The sequence below is a fragment of the Camponotus floridanus genome, unplaced genomic scaffold (genome assembly GCF_003227725.1).
Source record: "Camponotus floridanus strain SB8 unplaced genomic scaffold, Cflo_v7.5 scaffold111, whole genome shotgun sequence".
Lineage (NCBI taxonomy): Eukaryota > Metazoa > Arthropoda > Insecta > Hymenoptera > Formicidae > Camponotus > Camponotus floridanus.
Window position 1 is genome coordinate 458,410 of NW_020229228.1, and position 22,458 is coordinate 480,867.

The window sequence follows — 22,458 nt, forward strand, 5'->3', positions numbered from 1 at the left end:
CTGAATTTAATTGGTCAAGATCAGAAATAAAATTGTGTTTACGAAAACATGTTAATTATCGCAACGTTTTGGAGAATTTATCCAATATTAGCATTTAGTGATTTTATCGACAATAAACGCTTGAGATCAATCTTATTTGATTTTTTTCTCTGATATAAACAAGCATAGAAATAGCGATTCATTTATCAAATGCAGATCACATGCTTTTGCTCTGCAAGCATTTGTCGCCGATAAAATAAGCCTCTAAGGTATTCATATCTTAAATGACGAATTAAAGATTTTAAAAAAGTAATATAATATTGAAAAATATAAGAATTATAGTAGAAAAAATACATATATTAATAAGTTTCTTGCTAGAGGATGAAATACGATTACAGTTGCGACATTTATTTTTAAGTATATTCACTATAACTTATATAAGGAGAGATCAATATATATTATTAACTGATTATGAAATTATAAAGATAATGTTCAGAAAAGTTTGTTCGTACGAAACACATTTTTCATATCGCTTTCATATCGTAAAATCTTCAACTAGATGATAACTTTTGTGTTGAATAAGATCTTTGGCACAAGTCTCTCGTTCCTCGCGATACAATTCGCGACGATTCGACCATCATCTTCCGGCGAAGCTTTCTGAAAGCCAGTCGCTCTCATTGATAAACGGCACGATCATACATCTTTTTCGGGCCGTTGTATCTCTTCTTTACGGGCATGACGACATTGTGATGGTGCGTCAGGTGCCTACGTAAACTGACGTTTTGCGTGTACTTGTTCGGGCAAAGGTGGCAGGAGAATCTTCGTTGACCGCCGCACTCGAAGCGCACGTGTCTTGCCAAGTTGTGCTTCAACGAGTATTTCTTCCCACAGGTGGAACATTGGAGAGCCTGATCTTCAGAGTTGCCGGGATACTTCGCGCTCGTTCTAATCGATGTGTCCGTCTTCGCGGGCCAGGTGTGCGATGCCTTCTGGTCGTAAACCGCGAGAGTTTCCCGGGGACAAAAGCTCTCGTAAAAATCTGAAAAACAACATTCATGCGTTGATTAGTACACAATTCGCGAAACGAGAATCGCACAACGATCTTCTCATTGTTCTACGTGAGTTATGGAGTCCAGTGGGTGACCTCGGAACAGTCAGTCTGGCAAATCGCGTTATCCTCAAATACAGATATTCCGCCTTGAAGAAAGATATCTTGCGAAGTGCTACTTGCGTGTGACGAATCATACTTACGTAACTGTAACATTTCTTGCACAGTTTCAAGAGCTACTTTCATATCAATTATCTTGGGAGAGCAAGATTAAATTTTTGAAATAATTTATACTTCATTTTTTTTCGTAACGAAAATCGTAACTTATATGTATTAAAAAATTGAAAATAACAAAAATACTATTTCCGTTTCGAAAAAAAATAGTTTCAAATTCTTTCAAAAATATAATCTTATCATTAATATACGATTTTTTTTATTAATATATATATGTATTTTATATATACATGAGATTTTCATTCTTTCTCATGTCTATGTCATGCATCATTTACTTTATATTCCGATGGTCGTTTTAAATACAAAAAAGAGGATGCTAAAAAATTTTTTTTTAAATACTTAAAGGAAAGATTTGAGATCTTGACATAAAAAGAAAATAGTGAGAAACATTTTATAAATATCAATTATCTTTCAGACTAAATATCTAAATAACTTTTATTCAGAACATTTACCAATTACATTTTGGAAACTCTCATTAGGACTCTCACTAGGAACTCTGGGAAATTTGAAGGATTATAGGAAAAGTATTCATGCTGCTAATGTATGTCAACCTTTGTTACAAAAATAAATCTTAACAATAAAGTGTCATGTTAGTTTGTCTTGTCAACAATAAAAATCTTTCATACAATAAATTCTATTTTTCTATTTCACACCGACATGCATCGAGCTTAAACAGATCCGTTGCACTTTATTTGAGACACAATTATTTATCTTTTTTTCTAATTTATCGTAATAATTATATATAATTAATAATTATATGTACTCAATAAATGTAATAAACGAGATAGCGCGCAATTCGCAACCCATGTTCATTTATTGCTACTGAATTGAGACGGTTAATTGCGCGACGACATATATCTAGATCTCCAGGCTTTTCGCGGGGGTACGAAGATGTTATGAGTGTTCAACATGTGCTGTCTCAATTTGCCATTCTGGGTGTATCTAGAGGGGCACAACAGGCAGGCAAAGTGCTTTTGCCCGCCACATTCGAATCTCAAATGCTTCACCAAGTTGTGCCTCATTTGATACGATCTACCGCACTGATGACAATTGAAGACTCGATTCTTCTTGGAGAATTCGCCTACGAGATCCCGCGATGCGACCGATGGCAAATCTGCAAAAGAGGAATGATCGGTTAGTATTGGCCATAAATCCAATCATTAGTCTCTTGATACAACATCAATAACGTGTGGAAGTATTTCCTTCTGGCGCCAATATCCTTTCCTTCGAAGATGAAGGTGAAGAGGAGGGGAATCTAAATGTACACAATCACTTATAAAAGTTTATTTCAGGTCAGATATATATTACAGATATTTTAAGAGAAACATTTCTCGAATAACTGTATTAATCAATATTTCATTATACATTTTATAGTTTCGGAGATTTTCACGGTTTATTTATTCTTAATTTTTTAATGGTTTTACATATATCTACATTTGTTAATACATTAAAGTATATACATTTAGATATTGAAATTATCATCTTGCAATCATCACGTAAATGCTATATTAATGGAATATTTTAATTTTCTCCTCGTAAAAAAACTTTTGCTCTGTAAATTAATTGAAATAATAAGCATATACTTCTAAACTCGAGCTTTACAAAATATTAACAAAATAAAAAATTAATGTATAAACGTTTAAATATAAAAAAAAATATATATATATAAAGTAATTACTTTTCGGAGTCATATATTCTTAACTTTCTATTTTATTTTATATGCTTTTGATAATTGATCAATTACATATCGATTCGCATATAAATTAACTTCCTAAAGTTCTTTACTCATCAAATATTTGCCATAACATCATTGGCGTTCTTCGCATCAAAATCCGAAGGAACTATAGATAAACCATCGATCATTGCAGATCATCCGCCAAGAATGCCGGTCCTAGTTGCGGATTATTACGATTATTTGGCAAAGATACGTTTAGGTACTGAGAACTTTGGCGGCAGATAGATATTGTGTCGTTGCAGAAGATGACGACGTAGACTGATGTTCTGCGTGTACTTGGACGGACACACGTGACATTTGAAGTTTCTCTGGCCGCCGCACTCGAACTTCATGTGCGTCTTCAGGTTGCGCTTCATTTTGTACGTACGTCCGCACTGGGGACACATTAGTGGCAGCGAGGTATCCGCATAATCCTGAAATCCGTCCTTCACTCCGTATGCGTGTCCTGCAAAGGAGAAAAGACAGTGTTAGAGTATTACTATGCATTTTCGCGCTTCCATACGAGATGCGACTGGGAAAAATCGATTCATCTGCGAGGCTGAAGACAGGATGGATACCTTGAAGTTTACGCTGAAGGACAAGACCAATTACATACACAATGTGACGTAACTCCTCGCACACGCGAACACTTTCTTACGCACATTGACATAGCGTGTGTTATACTGTATTAAGAATATAATAGAGAACGATGAGTGTGGAAATACACACGTAATTGTCACAGATTGTCAGAGTAAAAGGTCTCTTTCTCCCTGTGTATTACAAGAAATAGACGATTTATTGCACAAGGAATCTCTCATTCTCTCTCTGTTAATTGAATTAAATTTATTTGACATTTTATGTACAACTAATATTACTAAATACTAAATAATATTACTAAATAATTAGTTGGTAAGCAAAGAAATAGTAGTCGTGTCATCAAAAAAATTTTTTTTCTTTGGTTTGACAAATGAAAATATATTACATCGCATTCAAGAACAATTTTATGTATCTTCTTCCACGGCTTATCAAACGAGAAAATAATTCATATGGATATTCATTGCTTATATTAGTCTATTCCTAATTGAGAATATTCTATTATTGTATCATATAAGTTAGTTTCACCTGATACAGACGATCAAAATTATTTATATTTTTATTTCTCTTCTCGTATAACAGCTTAAAAAAGATTTACATAATATATTTATATAATTATATATATATATATATATATATATATATATTTATATAATTATATTATTATAGAATTCAAATTTTTTCAGAAATCCAGATTTAAAAGAGATAATCCCAATTTTTCCAGAAATCCAGATTTAAAAGAGATAATGAAAAATATAAACGGAATTTTGATACAATTCCGAAAAACGCAGGAAGATGACAAACATAAATAATAGTTCTTTCATCAATCACAGGGAAATCTAAGGAAATAAAAATTACAATTCTTGATCATTATCATTCTTAATTATCGCACACTGATTATTAAATAGAATTTAATATTTAATAATACTTATTTTCTACAAATTATAAATTATAAATTTCTTTTACTCCGAAATTAAAACAATGCGGAATAATGTATAACAAGATCGTGATATCTGAAGTCTTCTCTGATCAAGACCATTATCTTGGCTTATCGGTAGATACTAATTGGTACACGCTAATCGCCGTTGCAACTATCAAAATGTGATTCGAGAACAATAAGCGCGGTTTAATGCTTCGATCGCACGTGACGGTCCAGATTGCTCTTTTGAGCGAACCGGCCCTTGCAGATGGGACAAATAAACTTTGGCTCCACGCCGCACTCGTACTTCTGATGCCGCCACAACGACGTGAAAAACGTATAGACACGATTGCACCTGCCGCACATGTGCTTCTTCTTTGTCTTCCTCGATTTTTCGAAATCGTCTTGAGACTGTCGCTCGTACGGTTGTCGACCCTTGTTGCACTCGAATGCCTTGTGACGCAGCAACGAGGCTTTCAGGGCGAATGTCCGGCTGCAATCGTTGCAGAGATACTTACGAGGACCCGAACCGCATCCGCTACTTTCCGTGGTCATCGAGCGAAGGCGTCTCGTGTACATCGCGATGCGCGACGTTGACGGTAATGTGGGTATCGTCCAGTTGGCCGAACTGTACGTTGTACCTACGAATCAAGAAGAGAAGAGATGAAGCTTAGTTAGCGTCGATGACGTTGACTCGCACAAGCGACGTCAGTTAATATTTTGGAAAGCAACTGAGATGGATGTATGATAAAAGATAAGACATAACGTGTGCATAAAATCACAATTCTTAACAGTAGACATATGTACAGGTACATACATTGTCTTTTTAAGATACATTTCCTTATATTAATAAGGGAATCAAAAGGTCAGGAAAAGAGAGTAAAATTTATTTTAAATTTATTTTAATAATAGCAAAGAAACTTCAATCATCATAAATATATATATATAAACATATTTTATCAATACATCTTTCAATATACATATCATAATTAAACATGACAATATTGTACAAAAGTCATTGTGTGTTAAAATTAAAATAAAATTAATTAAATTATATCTAACAATGTAATTATTTATTTTATGACAGGACTTTGATGTCAATCTTTTAAGATTGATGTTTTCAATATAAAAATTATACTATAAGTAAAAAGTTAAATTCAATATTTATCTAAAAAATATATGTTGCTATTAAAATATTTCTGTAGATATTATATATATCAAATAATATATTATAAAATATGTTAAATTAATACAATATTATAATATTTTAGCAAGAAAATATCACATAAAAAGAGGTTTATGTACTTCTATTATACAAATGTTCAATTTTATATTAATATATCAAATTACATTTTTTACCAGTATTTCAGAAAATGCGGAATTTGAATTATTTTTATAGTTTACCCAAATATTAGAAATAATCAAATTTTTAAATAACTCATACAATATATTTATAAGATTATAATTATATATACGTAACCGTAAAAATTGTACAATTATTCACAAATTATCAAGACAATAGATAACAGACAATACATATGCTTGATCTAAAGAACAATTTGCGGCTATCGTGTATTTAAAATTTTTATATTTCCCTAATCGTATCTCTCGCCGCAATCTACATCGATCAAGTTAAAGATTTTGCGTGAAATCGGTATAAGCATTGAATATATTAGTCCCTTGCGCGTGAAAACTCACTTCGATATCGGCAGGTGCCTCGAAAACCTGTTGATGACCACCGTATACCGAGTGTTGCTCCAGGAATGCTTGTTGATGCCGCGCCAGCATGTGTTTCGTCAGGCTGTCCTTGTATCTGGTTCTATGAGGACAAAAGGCGCACTTGAATTTAGGATCGACCCCGCACTCGAAGTCGTGATGACGCTTCAAGTGGTGTTTGTGTTTGTAAGCCTTGCCGCAAACGATACAGGTATGCTTGAAGGTCGCGACATTTTTTGGATCAACTGAAACAGAAAAAGATTTGCCGATGGTTAGAACGCGTCACTAACAACATGATGATTCGGGACTCCGGTTCTTCCAGGAGTGCTCTGATCGAAGGTAGACGCTTTCCGCTCTCTCCATCTCGCATCATTCCATTTCATCTTCTAAATCGAGTTTATTAGCGTGAACGCATAATTTGTCATATAAATATTTAGACAATAAGAACAATTGTAGATTTTTTGCAAAAAGAAACCCGACTTACCTTCGTCGTGATGGTAACTAATCGAGAATTATCTTTTTTTATTTTTTATATTTAATTAACAATATTTTATTTTTTTATTTATTCGATACTTTTTAAGTTGTTAATTTAAAAATTTAAGACTTAAAAGCTACAAAGCGTGAATAAAGAAGGAGAATATAAGAGAACATGTGAGAGAGGCAGTATAAAGAAAATGAAAGGATTCAAGGAGATCGAACTGCAAAGAATTTCAGATAGTCTTAAAATGAGTAGCAGGCTTTATTATCTCAGCAGGCATTGTTAAAATCTGTTTTAGATCTAATTAAGTAATATTCGGATATCTATCTTAGCACAGCAATTTAAATATGGAATGCTTTGCGAATGGAACGAATGAAAAAAGATAGATATATCATAAATTTCATGCACATTTCTTTCCTAGACACGTCTCCTAAGTTCTTCATTTCCTAAAAGGTTCACAGATTGTCTTAATGAAATCATTTCATCTTGCCTAGACACATCTCCTAAGTTCTCCATTTCCTAAAAAGTTCACCGACGGCTTGTCTTAATGAAATCATTTACATATTCTTGTGTCACGATCTTCTCAAAGAACCTAATAAGCAACTTTAAGCGCTCGACCGAGCCGCGGATTGACATTACTTAGCAGGTAACTCGAAAGATCTCTCATGGATCATGATGTTGCTTGAGGACGACCGAGCGAGGTATGAAGCCCTGTCTGGTGTGCTTCATCATGTGCACCTGAAGATAGGACTTATAAGTTGCCCTATACGGACAGTAGGAGCACTGATGCATCGGCTGTTTGCCGCATTCGTTCGTCACGTGCCTCCTCAGATTCTTCATCTGATGATATCGACGATCGCAGTTGTTACAGGCGAAGCGACCTTGGCCGCGACATCGACGCCGATCTCTCATCGTTCGTGTCACATAATAGTTCATCTTCACGTAATCTGCAATCACGAAGAGCACTTTATTAATATCGGGAGAATATCCTGATGTGACTTTTTTGTCCTCGCAATTTAACAGAGAAAGACAGATCATTAATCACATCCGCATCTCATTCTTTAAATGAGGCAAACTTTGCTGCCAAAATCCATCGAAAATCTGATTTATGTAAGTAGAGATAAATGATTAAAAACGAGATATAGAAAATGCGCGATATCGCGACAGGTATTGGATCGTGTTAACGTTCTCGAAGAATAATAACTGAAAGAACGTATAGACAGATAGCTATACTTATAGACAAGAAGAGATGGGCGCGCCTTAAAAGTGTAGTACAGAGTATCGTGAACATGCAAATATAACAGAATTACACATTCTCCCTATGTATAACATCTCTAACACAGAGAGAGAATATTTAAGTAAATTTATTTAGAGAGAGAATTTGTTTCATACTCACTCTCTATATTTACTTATCGATCAGTCACGAAATTCTCCTCGTTATTATCTTCCTAAATAGTGAAAAATTTGAGCAATATACTTTGATATATTTTCTATAAATTTTAAATAATGCTAGAGTGACGAAGAAATAATAATATCTGCAACGTTTTTTTCGATGTTAACATCGGAGAATAATTTGCAAGCAACTGCTATGAGTGATTTTACATAAAAGTCGATTATTTTAATTGAAACAAGCCTGATTACGACTGCCATATTTTTTTATAAATCTTTTAATTAAATCTTAGCTCTGAGATCGATTTTATTTACACGTTATACAGGTGGTTTTTCATATAATTTATATATTATCATGTAATTTTCACATATAATTAATGATTTTTCACGAAATTAATAGTTGAAACTATCTTGCTGTATACGTCGATGATTTTATACAATGTAAAAGATTGAACAATCAGTCTTTGTCAAACGATTGAAACGCAATACCTATAAAAAAGTGAATAAATTATTCCATTCATATCATCTTAAAAGAAAAAATATAGAATATATCAGAATGATGTATCAGACAATGATATTGTCCTACTTTGCAACGTAACAAAGAGACAAGTAGAAAAAATAAAAAAAAAAGGATATCAAAATATGATATAGAAATTAAACAATTTTAATAAATAAATAAAATTATATTACATAATAATAAAAATGATAATAATAATAATAATAATAATAATGATAATAATAATAATATTAATATTAATATTAATATTAATATTAATATTAATATTAATATTAATATTAATAATGATAATAATAATAATATTAATATACATGTATAACGTATAATACAGTGTAAATATAAAGATTCGATAGAATCATCGATTTCGACAATTGTATTGTCCTTGACGTAGATCGCGTGAAATCTATATACGATGGGATAAATAGAGAATTTATCCCCATAATTTATAAACGATCAATCGATGAATTCCGCTACGGATACGGTAGATTCGGATGAATATGAATGACGTGCTTCGATATGCTGGTCCTGTATTTGCTGCGATGCTGACAGTAAGGGCACTTGTGCATGGGCGCCTTGCCGCACTCTACCATGATGTGTCGACGTAGTGACTTCTTGACCTTGTAGCATCGCCCGCACCGAGGACACCGAAAGCTTTTCGCCGTCACTCGCCTGTCATCCGTCTTGTCGTTCTGTTGCGTAATCAGCGACAGGGGATCGACCTCCTCCGTAGCGTCGAAACGCCATTCTGAAAGGGTTCGTGTGATCGTTAGATCGACAAAATCAAACTATTTATTATACATACACAGATCGCAGACCCGTTGCGATCAAAACGTCTTCGTGGGTATTTTTTTGACAGCAACAACTGAACGAAATTTCCGGACGGTTGTTTATTCGAAGCAGTTTTTATCAGAAGTCTCATTCTTCTTCGAGGAAGCACGCAGAAAGTCTTTCAATCATAAGCGAAGTGAGATAAATATGATAAAAATTGAGAGCATTATAAAAAGTTGTATAAAAGTTTTATATCAATCTTTTCAGAACTAATTACAATTCGGATCGATAATACAAATAATACATTTGAGCATTAAAATTATTGATCAATCCGAAAAATTAAAAATATTATTGGAAAAGTATACAATTCGCGATATTATAAGATATAAACGCTTTATATTTATTATTTCAGCAATTACTTAACAATTACTCAATAAATTCTTTAAATACCGCTATCGAAATAAAAATATTATTAGTCAGCTTTACAAATCGAATCTCATTAACAGATAATTGCACTCTTCTGTTTGTCTTCGATAATGGTAAAAATATGTTCAATATTTTCATAATATTATATTATATATAATATTGTGCGGAAAAATATCTGATACATTTACTTTAAAAAATTTATAGATTAAATCAAATTATGGACAATTTTTTTCTGTTCAACTTAAGAAACTATAATTATATATAAAAGGAAACGGATTTATTGAAATTTTTATTGCAGTAAATAGATATATCTATCACATAATAATGTTTCATATCGCGCAATGAATGATATATATGTTCATATGTACATATACAATTATTATATTATGTTTCAAAACGTTGGACATATAGCAAAGAATATATTACGTATTCTATTCTATTATTATGTGCATATTCCTATGTCTTATTTATTGTCAATTGTAAGTGAAAGATTACAAGTTCGATTCGTATCTTCTTGTTATTTATTAAGCGTCATTATTTAACTACATTCAACTCTGTTAAGTATAAACTTAAATATATTACGTGTGTGTAAATATTATCATAAATTAAATGATTAAACAATTAAATAGTTTTGGGTATATAAATTAATTACGTGCATTGATTTGTTTCTCTCTGCTTTATCGTTAACATATAACTTTGGTAATGGAATCTTCGATCTCTGCTTGTGCTTGCATCAAACAGATATAATGCTGTTTTCTTAACTGATTTAAACGCTTATATCTTACATAAATGCATGTCTTTTTTATGTATAAAATTAATTTTTTCTATTTATAAAAATCTATGTCGTATGCAAGGAAACAAAAGTATATATGCGCTAAATCTAATCTCATTTTTCTATAAATCTCTTGTCTTATCTAAAAAAAAATCCTAACAAGCAGGTGTTTATATAATTTGTACATTACAAAAAAATTGTTACGTGTACTTATTTACAGTTCTTAACGTATTTATTAATTAATTGTATCCAAAAATAAGTAAAAAAGAAAATGAATAATAATCACAGAAAAAAGACTACACTTAATCATAAATGCGCTGCTACATATTTAGCTAAGAGTCAGGCTCAATATCTGTCTTCTTCTCTAATGACATGACTATATCAAAAGATATGATAATGTATTATAAAATGCAGCATAGATTGTGATCTTTCTTCTTTAAAAAATACAGAGCGGTCAACAAAATTCCGATAATGTGCGTACTCGCACAATGTATATCGGAATATTTTATCGATTGACGATGAAATTGTTATTGCTTATAAAAATATAGACTATTGGTATGTGATTGAAAAATAAACGCTCATTAGCGGTATCCTTATGAAATGTTCTCTGCTCAAGAAATGGAGATAACACTGAACGGAAACATAGTAAATATATGTATGCATGGTCGGATATTAGGAAGCAGTATATAACATCAGTGGGCTAAAACTCAAATCACAAAAGATAATTCAGAATTACGCAATTAGTGCGCCTGTGAATTATATATATATATATATATATATATATATATATATATATATATATACACATTTGATATATATCAAATAAATATCAAAAATAATTAAATATCCAAATTATTAAAATAGATTTTAATTCTAAAATTATAAATATATAATTTATTTTAAAATCTATTTTAATAATATTAACTAATTATCGAAAGTTATTATTGCGCTACAATATTATCATATATAGTTCAATCACTAAACATTTATTGTTATAATTATAAAAAACAAATACTCTTGTTGCCTACGCATAAATAGCGTGAATTCTGAATCACCTGAAGCATCGTGCATGTTATGCTTAAAGTATCGTCAGCGCGTGAATGCGAACGTAATTCAGTTTCCGGCGTCCGTCGAAGACATTTTGCTGAGTAAATTATATTTTTCGTTCAGCAGCTTCATGTGTCTGCCGTTTAGGTGAGTGTTCAGGCTCGATTTGTGCTTCGTTTTATAAGGACACAGAGGGCAGTGAAATTTGGGCTCCACGCCGCACTCGTGCTTCAGATGCCTAGCCAGGCTGGAGTAATAGCTGTATTTCTTGCCGCAGTTCTTACAGGGGTAAGTAACCCTCTGACAATTCAGGTAGCCTGCCGCGTGCGCATCTGAAAAACAGAAAAACACGGAAGCGACCGATTAGAAAGAACATGTTCGTGAACACGCGACTCTTCCTCGCGAATTCGTGCATAGCGTGCGGATAGAGCAGAGTGGATTCCTCGACCGTGTTTAGGATCTAGCTGGATCTGCTCGTTTAAATCTCGTCACTTAGGTTGCCTCCAAGGGAGGTGCACATCGCGTTAAACGAAAAGACCACTCTCTTTCTGCACAAGTTCTCACAAGCATACATCATTAATGATGCATTTCATGCTAAGTTACATCGGGAATATTGCACGGCCATCACACATTTGTCAATTACTATTATAATTAATTTATTTTTTAGAGATGGCTTCATGTACAGTATAAAAGAATTATATATATATATATATATATATATATATATATATATATATGTATATATTCTTGCAGGACTTAAAATGTCACGTAAAAATCCTTGAATCCCCCCGCCCCCAGTATGAATAGTACAATAATATAACAATATAAAATAATATTTCTAAATATTTTTTATCTAAATAAAACCTGCAGACGATGAAATTCTTTTTTGCAATACAAATAATACCAGCGTTTTTATGCAACAAATATAATATATCCAAATCGCATTTAATAAAGGTAAAATTATCATCAAACATTTGTTTCATAAATCTCTATTTGATAAATCAAGATTATGTATGTGCATATAAAATGTATAAATTTGTATTAAAAATCTGTATAAATATAATTTATTTTGGTATTATGAATATTGATTACTTAATTTTTGCTGAAAGTAAATTTCCATAAAAAAATAACATGATAAATAAGAAGAAAGTCGCGAAATCAATAAGACATTTAAAATTATCAAAAAGTGAAAGAATAGCAAGAGATAGAAGTTCTGTATAAAATAATCTTTGTATTTTTTAATTTACATATTATGTACATATATTTATCTCTCAATATAGGAATATGCAGTTGCCATTGAAAATATTCCCATTTTAATACAAAAGATTATTTTATTGCAAAAAATGCTTTGTATTTTATAATTTTCAAATATCTTAATAACACAATTTTCTAACCCATATATATACAATGAAATAATAGTAATAACATGTACTAAATACGAGGAGACGAGACAGTATAATATATAGAAATAAAGGTCTGTTAACAATTTTTATTAATATTCTTTCACATTTCATCTTAATATCATCTTCGTTCGCTTCATATGAGAATCATTAACAATTAAATCGTCGACATTAATGAAAAATACATAACTTACTAAGTATAAAACTGTAATTTCAAAAAAAAGATTATTTATGTAATAAATTTTTTTTCTGAAAAAACTCCTCTGTTTTTAGACTACGAGAGATGATAATAAAAAAAATCGTACATTAAATCGATAAAAACCTAGTTCAGAATATCAGTATTTTATCGAGATTTATGGTAAAATAATGTTGCAAAAATGCAATTACAACATTTTTCATTGATATTTCTCATCATGGTATTACAATGGAGAGAGAAGCATGCAATTATGAATTATTATTATATTCGATAACAACAATATTGTTTCGTACAATGATTTAAATCAAACATTAACTTTTTCATTGATGTAACAAGGTGATAAAAAAAGAGATAGTATTGTTGAAATCGAGAAAAACAGAAGCATTTTGTTATCTTAAAAATTGTCTGATAACTTTTTATCTCATTTTAAAATTAAAGAGTTTTCTTGCATCATTATTGCAAACAATCATGATTGTCTTTGAAAGTTAAAATTCGCTAAAAATTCGCGTATGTCTTGTAATGCATCGCGTTAAATATTCGTAACGGGATGCCATGCTTGCTGTATCGATGTAGAACTGATTTAGACATGGAGTACATCTTCGCAGCCTTCCTCAAGGACATCCCACCGGCAACAGCTTCAATGGCTCTCGTCACCTGTTCCGAATTGTGTTTAGATCTTTGCTTCATCATATATCTCGTGTTTCGTAAACAGGTCTCGTAAGCAAATGATTCTGAAACACGAAAGAGGCACGAATAAAGCACACATACTTACATGGACTCAACACCTTCACGAATTGGAGGTTTCCTTCTCGCGCGATATTTTTTGCGGAGAAAAATTGATAAAAGAAAAATAAATACATTGTGACATAATTAAATATATATTTAAATTATGTGAGACAAGACTTCGTTCATTTTTCAAATAAAAAGAGTGACACACATTCACTCATTTTTTGCATTTTATTAAAAAGATATGCGTAAAAGTGTGAAGTATCCTAGAAAAATTATACAAGGAATCTCATAAATCACAAATGCAAACGATGTGGATTCATTAAATTCTGGATTAAAGCAATAATCGGGAAATCAGTGAGGTAAACAGTCATTTTTTATTGAAGAACATCAAAATTGAAACATGTATCGCGAAACACTGTGAATAATTTCTTGCGGAAATTCGTCTATCATACGCTCGCGTGGATCCTCTTCATGTGCGACTTTAGGTTCCACTTGCGATTGCTCTTATAACTGCAATACGGACAGCACTCTGCCTTCTTCTGGCCGCATGAGGCCTTGACGTGCTCCACAAGGTGATGCTTCCATCGATATGACTTGGCGCACTTGGAGCACTTGTACCTACCAATGTGATCCATGTGTTTGACTCTAAATTTGCGCTCGACGTAACTGCTAGATCTGTTGGCCGTGCTTGTGCCGAGTACTTGATAGTCCTCCCAAACGAGCGAACCTGAAACACAAGAGCCAGCTCGTCACGTACGCATCGACGACATCTAAGTTGTAAGAGCGACTGTTTGAACGTTTTGAGACGCAGAGATATCTGTTTACTTAAAACATCTACACCTACAGCATGCGATGAACATTGACATTTTCAGACATTTCATACCTAGGTTCAGAAACTGGAATTACTGCGCTCTGTCTCTGTTCATTCTTTATCGCTCCATGTGAGCCAATTCTTCATGTAAGAAAAAAAATACATCATCGTCAACAGTGAAATGAAATCGGTGGAAGGGTTATCGTAATCTGACGTGAAGAATAGATAACTTAAAATTTATTAAATAAATTTTTCTTAATTTCCGTAATTTATAAGAATTAATGATAATTAAGAAAGCTGTAAAATAATAAAGCTCGAATTATGATGTGAAAATCTCATTTAGCCAATCTTTGACAATAATCATAGCAAGTGAAAATTAAGGAGGAATATTTCATACAAAGTAGTAAAATCGTGAAAAAATATTCGACAATAATTAAAAAAGATTAGAAGGAGATAAAATAAAGTGTTAGGAATACAATGTTGTATCGATGGAATTTTGATTCTGGAATTGAAACAATTCGTGATTTTTTTTCGCACGCTAAGAGAGTTGCAAATAATTTTTAATCACGTGTAACGAAGACAAAAGGATGCAGTTCGAAGAATATTCTCGTGACTGCGAATATGTACATAGGTATTTATTTAGAAAGCAAACGAATGCGAAACATCGTTACACAAACACTTAATCGCAGGGCGATTTAGCCGGCGCGATGTGTGGGTCAATCGATCTACAGATCTATCGATTGGATAAAGTACATTAGCGGTGTGTCTCGTAGATAGAAGTGATGTGTACGTTATTTGTCTCTATTATTAATACTGTTATCTGCCGAATGTGTATCGTTCACATACATAAGAGAAATTTTGCGACAATAATAAATGTTTTCGTAACGAGCACCTTGATACGAGTTTCCTCTCTCTAGGATCATCAGAATTCTGATTTTGCTTCTGATTTTTTCCGATATGCTTTTTCAAACTATTTAACTTCTAACATCTGTTTACGAGGCTTTCGTGTAAGATACACTTCGTTACATTCAGTCGGCTGAAGCATATTATGTCAAAGTATTATCTTCTTTCTATAAAATGTTAAAGTTAATCACAAATTTAGATTAGTGATTAGTGGGACGATATGGCGCTTTTTTTTGAATACCTGACAATAGTTGAACCTACACTCTATATAATATTATTCGTTCCCGTTTTATTATTGCACGATGTAGAAAAACAATCCAAAAAACGAAAACGCAGGTTTACCCGATGTGCGGTACAAAGTCCTAATATATCAATGTTTATGTTGGATGAAATCGTGTATACTGTAATAGAGGCCACGGATGCATGCTTATCCCTACCATAAGTATGCTCTATCGTAAAAGAAATTACTGGATGTCGCGGAATTACGCTTAATTGTCTCGGTACGTTAATAAATGTACGTAATTGTCGTCTCTAAAATCCGCTACGCCACATGGCTAAGTGTAATTGGAGCTAGCGTAATTTACAGTCAAATTGCACTCTATATATATATGCATTTCTCGAGCAGTCTCTATAATGCACGATTATCGACGGTACAAGGACATATTACTAAACGCGTTAAAAAATGACTCCCCATCGACATCTTCTTAAGTTTACGCTCACTCTTAAATCTACTGGTTTGACTTCAAGATCAATATATAGTCTTCGATGATCGCCGTTCTTCAACATTTTTCGGCGGGTATATACTTTATAATTACGGGACTATATATTCACGTTTTTTAGATAATAATGTCACGTTTTTTAGATAATAATCAGACTTCCTCCCTCGCATTTTATACACACACACACACACACACACACACGCACACATACACGCACGAGCGTACACAGTGGTATCGAAGCTTTTTCAAATTTAAGAAAAATGATGATTTTCAAATATTACCAAGCGCACTAATAATGAACAAGTTTTTTTTTTTTTATAAAAATACGAACAAAAAATCTGCGGCAACATTAAAAAACGTTAATTGCAACAATTCTTATTTGTAAAAATCATAGAAATTTTTTATTTAAACTGGAAATTATATAAGTCTTACTTATATAGAAATCTTATCTTATCTTAGGAAGTTCTTTTGACAAAAATTTTGATTATCTTTGATGCGAGCGTATCTGAATCTTTTCTAATTAAAGTAGAAATATTTATGTTTGTATATATATATATATATATATATATATATATATATATATAATCTAATATGTTATTATAATTGCACATTTCAGTGTTAAATAAAATTCCTATAAATATATCGCTCTGTTATAAAAAAAAGAATATTCATGTTATATATTATCTCCAAACTGCAGCTGAAATCTTATAAAAGAAACAGCCTTTAGACTAGAATTTGTTCATTCAATTAGCTGTAATTACATCTACATGTTCTCATTTTCACTTTCTTTACAACTCACCTATTCTGCAAATGAAAGAAATATCTAGCCTCCATTTACGACTTAAAAAATAATATAAAGCAAAAATAATCTCTCTCACATACACAGATACAAATCCACGAATGTTGCAAGCGTAACTTAGACAAGCTAGAACAGTCGCAGCTCGCTCTCGCAAAGTCTTGAACTCCAACGACTACGACATCACACATAGTCTATAGTACGACACTTAGACCTATACAGATCATTGATATGAATGTGTCATATTACTACTATACGACTATCTTACGTTTTCTTCGAGAGTCGACACTTCGCTAGTTTCAAAGCAATCGGACATAAACACTGTACATACTCGCTGCATTCGGTTAGTTTCGTATTCACGCGAGTCAGTATTGCTCTTCTCGTTAGAAAGCAACGCGTCAGTTTCGACTTGGACTTTTTATCAGATAAGAACATAGCGTAAGGAAACTACGGGAGAACATTCTCCGCACACAATATTATCCGACTAGCTAATGATTATCTTCGAAAAGTCCGTAGCGTGAAGTATCTCCTGCGAGAAGACTATCGAGAGATCGATGAATCCACTAACGCCACGTCGATTCGTATCGCAGGAGGAACTCGCAGACGAGTTGCTTTCGCAGAGGCATCGCGATTACGGAAGAACTGAGGACGTCGGGGTCTACTTGATGTTGTGCACCGACAGTAAGTGCTTGAGGAAGCTCGCTTCGATCCTCGATCTGTAGGGACAGTACTGGCAGGAGAAGTGCGTCTCGAAGGTGACCATACCGCAGCCCATCTTAAGGTGTTTCCGCAGGTTCGACGCCCATGAGTACATCTGACCGCAGCGGGGACACACGTGCAGCCGTGGCCTCACGATCGGAAAGAGGGGTGCATCTGGAAAGAGACCGTCCGTTAGAGAACGCGATCACGAACGTCCGCCGAGAGGATCGGGTCTCGTCCCCGGTTGGGGACGAGCATCCCGCGAGGGTTCACTCTGCCCTCCCCTCCCTTCCTACTCTCTCCCTTGTGTCGAAGGAGTCGGGCGATCACAAGGTAGCAAGCGTCGAAATGCAACCAAAGTAATCTCTATCAACATCGAAGCGCATGCCCTGAGCAAGTCGGGAATGGATCCTCCGCAAAGTCATCCCCGGGATGATCCATCTAGCGAGACGGCGCTTTTCGAGCATCGCGCGCGACAATTGTTCTCATTCTCTCTCCCTTTCTCTCTCTCTCTCTCGGATTCGGAACGCTTCCAGAGAAGATACTTCCGGATCATCGAGAAGCGAACGATGAAGTTACGTCGTGGATAAGTTCGAGCTTTCCAAGATTCGTAATCGCGTGCGACCAGTCGTCTCGAAAAGCGCTTCTTCGATCTCGAGGAAGAATATTAACACACGTGCGACTGTCTTCCTGTGCAACGTACTTACTTCGTCCGTTCTCGTGCTTCTCGATACTTTCAACACACCTGAAACAAAATAATCTACAAAAAAAAAAGGCAACGCGAGATTATTACGGTCGAAAAGAAAATTAAAGAAATTGTTAGAAGATCGGAGAGGGAAAATTATTGTAGGAAACATACGTTGCAAGAAATATACTTTATTTTAGATACGAGTTAACGAACGCACGAATTGATTGAAAATCGCGCGAGTGTCAATACAGGTCTATCTTGTGCTTGCAGTACAGGTGTCTCTTCAGATTGCCCTTGAAGTTCGACTTGTAATCGCAGATGGTGCAATGAAAGTTCGGCGGTTTACCGCACGCCATTTTTTGATGTAGACGTAGACTCGACGGCCAGGCAAAGTGTCGTCCACACCATTCGCACGTGTACTTGGTACCTGCAACAAAAATATTAGTCAGTGAGAAAATCCTTTCACAGTTATGCGAAACCGGAGGATTCCCCACGATGCGAACAAGGACGCCTTCCACAGGGTGTCTTTCTATTCACAGAAAGCTTTAAAAGTGCAGTTTTTAATTAATAACAGCATATGATAAAAATTGTCTCTCTGAAGCACTTTCACGCAAAAAAGATTCTATTATTTTAACTGGCATTTTCTCATAAGTTGATGTGCATTTGCTTCTTATCCAAATCTAAATCTTTTATAATAATTTAATATGTATATAAGGGATTATAGAGAGAAGCGGCAATTATGATACACAGATTAATTACATACAATTAGAGAGATGGCAGGAATCATGTCATTAATTCATTACATTTAATGACATTCATATTTGCTTTTTTAATAATTCGGTTTGTAGCAAATGTTAGAAAATACGTGCGTATGATTTAACAAATATCAGCAATAAAGTGTCTTGTGCAAAGTGCTTAATAACATAAGAAGACAAAGATAAAATGAGGTGAAAACAAGTAAACTGAAGATATTAAATGACTGTCTGTGATCATTAAAGAAATCGAAGCTTCATATACGAGTCTGTAAGGAATAAAGATGATCCCACTTGCATTAATAATTTATGCGATCAACACGCGACATTTTTGGATGGGGAATAAGAGTAAAATCTTTTTATGTATGTGCAAAATGTGTCAGATCCGATAATTTATTTGGATATTTTTAAATTAACTGATATTTCAAATTAATTATAAATAAAATAAATATAAATTTGTACTTTTTAAGGATAACTTAGAGATAAATAATAATCAAACTTATATCAAAATTTTTCTTTCAACAACATATGCAAGTGTTTTCAGAAAGATATTTTCAACACACATCAGAAACATCCAGATATGCATAAATTATATAAATAAAAAGAAAGCAAAGTGGGAAACCTGAAATTAAAGAAAGTCTGAAGATTTATTCACGAAAGAATAACGATTTATAACGAAAGAAGAATGCTGGCTCCTGATGTGTCTTGTCATGTTTCCTTTTCGCTTAGATTTATAAGGGCAATATGGACATTGCTGTCTCGGTGGTAAACCGCACTCCCAGCGTAAATGATATTTCAGATTTCTCAACCAGGCATAAACTTTTCCGCATTTGTAGCATCGGCAGTCTGAAAACATTATCATCAGATATCCATTAAAAATAAATGACGATCAAAATGATCTCGTAATCGATCGTGACGTATACGGGTCACAAGAATATTACAAGGACACTAGTCACAAGGACATTAATCGAAACACAAAGCATGCTCGACGAATTGTTCAGAGAATTATTTAATATCACTTTGATTTCAACTGACTCTGATTTACAATCAACAATAATAATTACGCTTACGAATAACGAGTAAATCTGCTTTATCAGCGCAACGTCATCATCATTAAATATAAATAAATCATTCGATGAACATTAATTTACAAAGATCCTAAAATGCGAATATGGAATATATTTCCATCAAATATACATATATGTATGTGCGATCAATAACTAGTGCATATAGATCGCTGCCAATGACTAGAGATTCAATGTAACAACGATAGAGATGATAAAAAAAATATATATATCCATGAGATTTAGCTGAAGTGGATCCTGATAATGTGTTTCTGCAAGCTACTTCTGTATTTGGTGCGATGTGGACAATAGGGGCAGCATTCTTTCGGTTCCTTGCCACACTCGATCTTCAAATGATTCTTCATGTTTCTCAGCCAGCGGTATTCCTTGCTGCATTTCGGGCACTTGAACGAGCCTGGTTTCTTGTCGAGGTAATTGCCCGGTCTTTGGGAAACCTTCGGATTCGCATAATTAGAACTGCACGGCACTTTGTGCTGATTGGCTCGTTCACGATGATACTGACGGTAACTTGGCCATACTGCCATCATTCCTGCAAGAAAATAAAACGCGCCGGTTAGTAAACGGCCACGGAGATTTCGAACCGAACAAGTTTTAGCAACAGATGACTTTAAATCGCGAGAATGAGAACGCAAAATAATGTAAAAGACGCAGCATAATATTTTTCTCCCTTAAAATTAATATTCATCGCTATAATTACTCTTTTAGCAAGTTTATGCCATACTTGTTCAAGGGAATCAAGTCTCCAAAATAATAATTAACGTAAAAAAGAATGAGCAATATCGATAAACAAATTTTTATATTTAATATTAACTTTAATTAATGCTAATTAATTATCTCCGCATTTCGTGAATAAGCTTCCTTCCTCTTCCAAGCAATTACAGACTACTATTAATTTTTAATAGATAAAATATACATCTATAAATATTTTTATATTATATACACACGTTTTTGTTACATACAATAATTGGGCTCGTGCAGGATTATTCACATAAGTACAGTAAAAAATGTTCTAGCTTATTTATTGTGTAAAATTTGGCAAGTACTTACAGATTCATCAATAATAGTATTAAATTATAGAGGAAAAAATGATAAAACAGACAAATTTCGCATTGATGTTAAAGCTAATTTATTTGAAAACAAGATGAATCGAAGAGATAAGAGTCTAGGAAAAAACTGTTCAACTCTCAAATCATACTATGTAAAAACATATTATCTATCAACTACGCTTACAATTAATATAAATAGTCTAATACTATGGGGAATGTCACTGCACGAAGAAATTAATAATAACCATTGACATCTGAATAGATAGATGATAGGATCTGGATAGCCTTTTGAGAGGAGTAACTGATGTAATAAGGAAATGTAATAAGGAGGAAGTGCATGAACTTTGGTTAATTCCGTCAACTATATTTGACACAATTTGACATTACATGACGATTCCATTGACATTACCGATTCAAATCAAATCTTCACAGAAATGTTTAAAAGTGTTTATATAGAGAAAATTTCTAACGTCGCTTAAATAATTTTATATATATCTTAAATAACAGTAAGAAAGCATTTTCGCAAAGTTGTTTCGCAAAAGTAATGCATAAAAATGTACAAAAAAAAATTATATTAGTATTATTATTTTATTTATATACTTATTTATTTTTATAATTTTCATAATAATAAAGTTAAAGTTATATATAAAGTAATATAATAATAAATAAATATAAAAATAATATGAACAAAAAATATATACATAATATTAAATAAATAATATATAAATATATAAAATATATTATAAATATATTATAAATATATTATAAAATATATTATAAAAATAATATAATAAATATAAAATAATGGACGTTTTTCAGTAAGCGACACAGAGGACACTGTAACATAGTGAATCATTTCATCCTTGTTTACATTCGGCAATCAAAAGAAATAAAGTGATATACATTAGTCACAACACAAATTTGACTCCAATCATTGACATTTAATGTTGGACAATGATTGGAGTCAAATCATTCACCAATCATTATCGAAAATAACTGAATTAAACCGAAGTTCATAGAGTCCTTCCTTACC

The 22,458-nt window shown here is 33.0% G+C and overlaps 1 protein-coding gene across 14 annotated transcripts in view; it reads right to left on the reverse strand.

Moving 5' to 3' along the window:
* LOC105257642 (longitudinals lacking protein, isoforms A/B/D/L) overlaps positions 1 to 22,458 on the reverse strand; it is a 237,980-nt gene that overhangs the window by 103,224 nt on the left and 112,298 nt on the right. Inside the window, exon 7 of one of the 14 annotated variants that reach the window (XM_025414292.1) lies at positions 4,581 to 5,129. The exons of 7 other annotated variants lie outside the window; for them this stretch is intronic. In XM_025414292.1, coding sequence (XP_025270077.1) covers positions 4,696 to 5,129 — 434 coding nt within the window. In that variant the 3' untranslated portion in view covers positions 4,581 to 4,695. Of the gene's footprint in view, positions 1 to 4,580; positions 5,130 to 6,941; positions 7,630 to 13,677; positions 13,929 to 14,281; positions 14,654 to 17,628; positions 18,029 to 18,769; positions 18,970 to 20,585; positions 20,909 to 22,458 lie in introns of those variants that run through there. 6 more of the 14 variants (XM_025414364.1, XM_025414447.1, XM_025414372.1 and 3 more) reach the window with 6 other exon arrangements.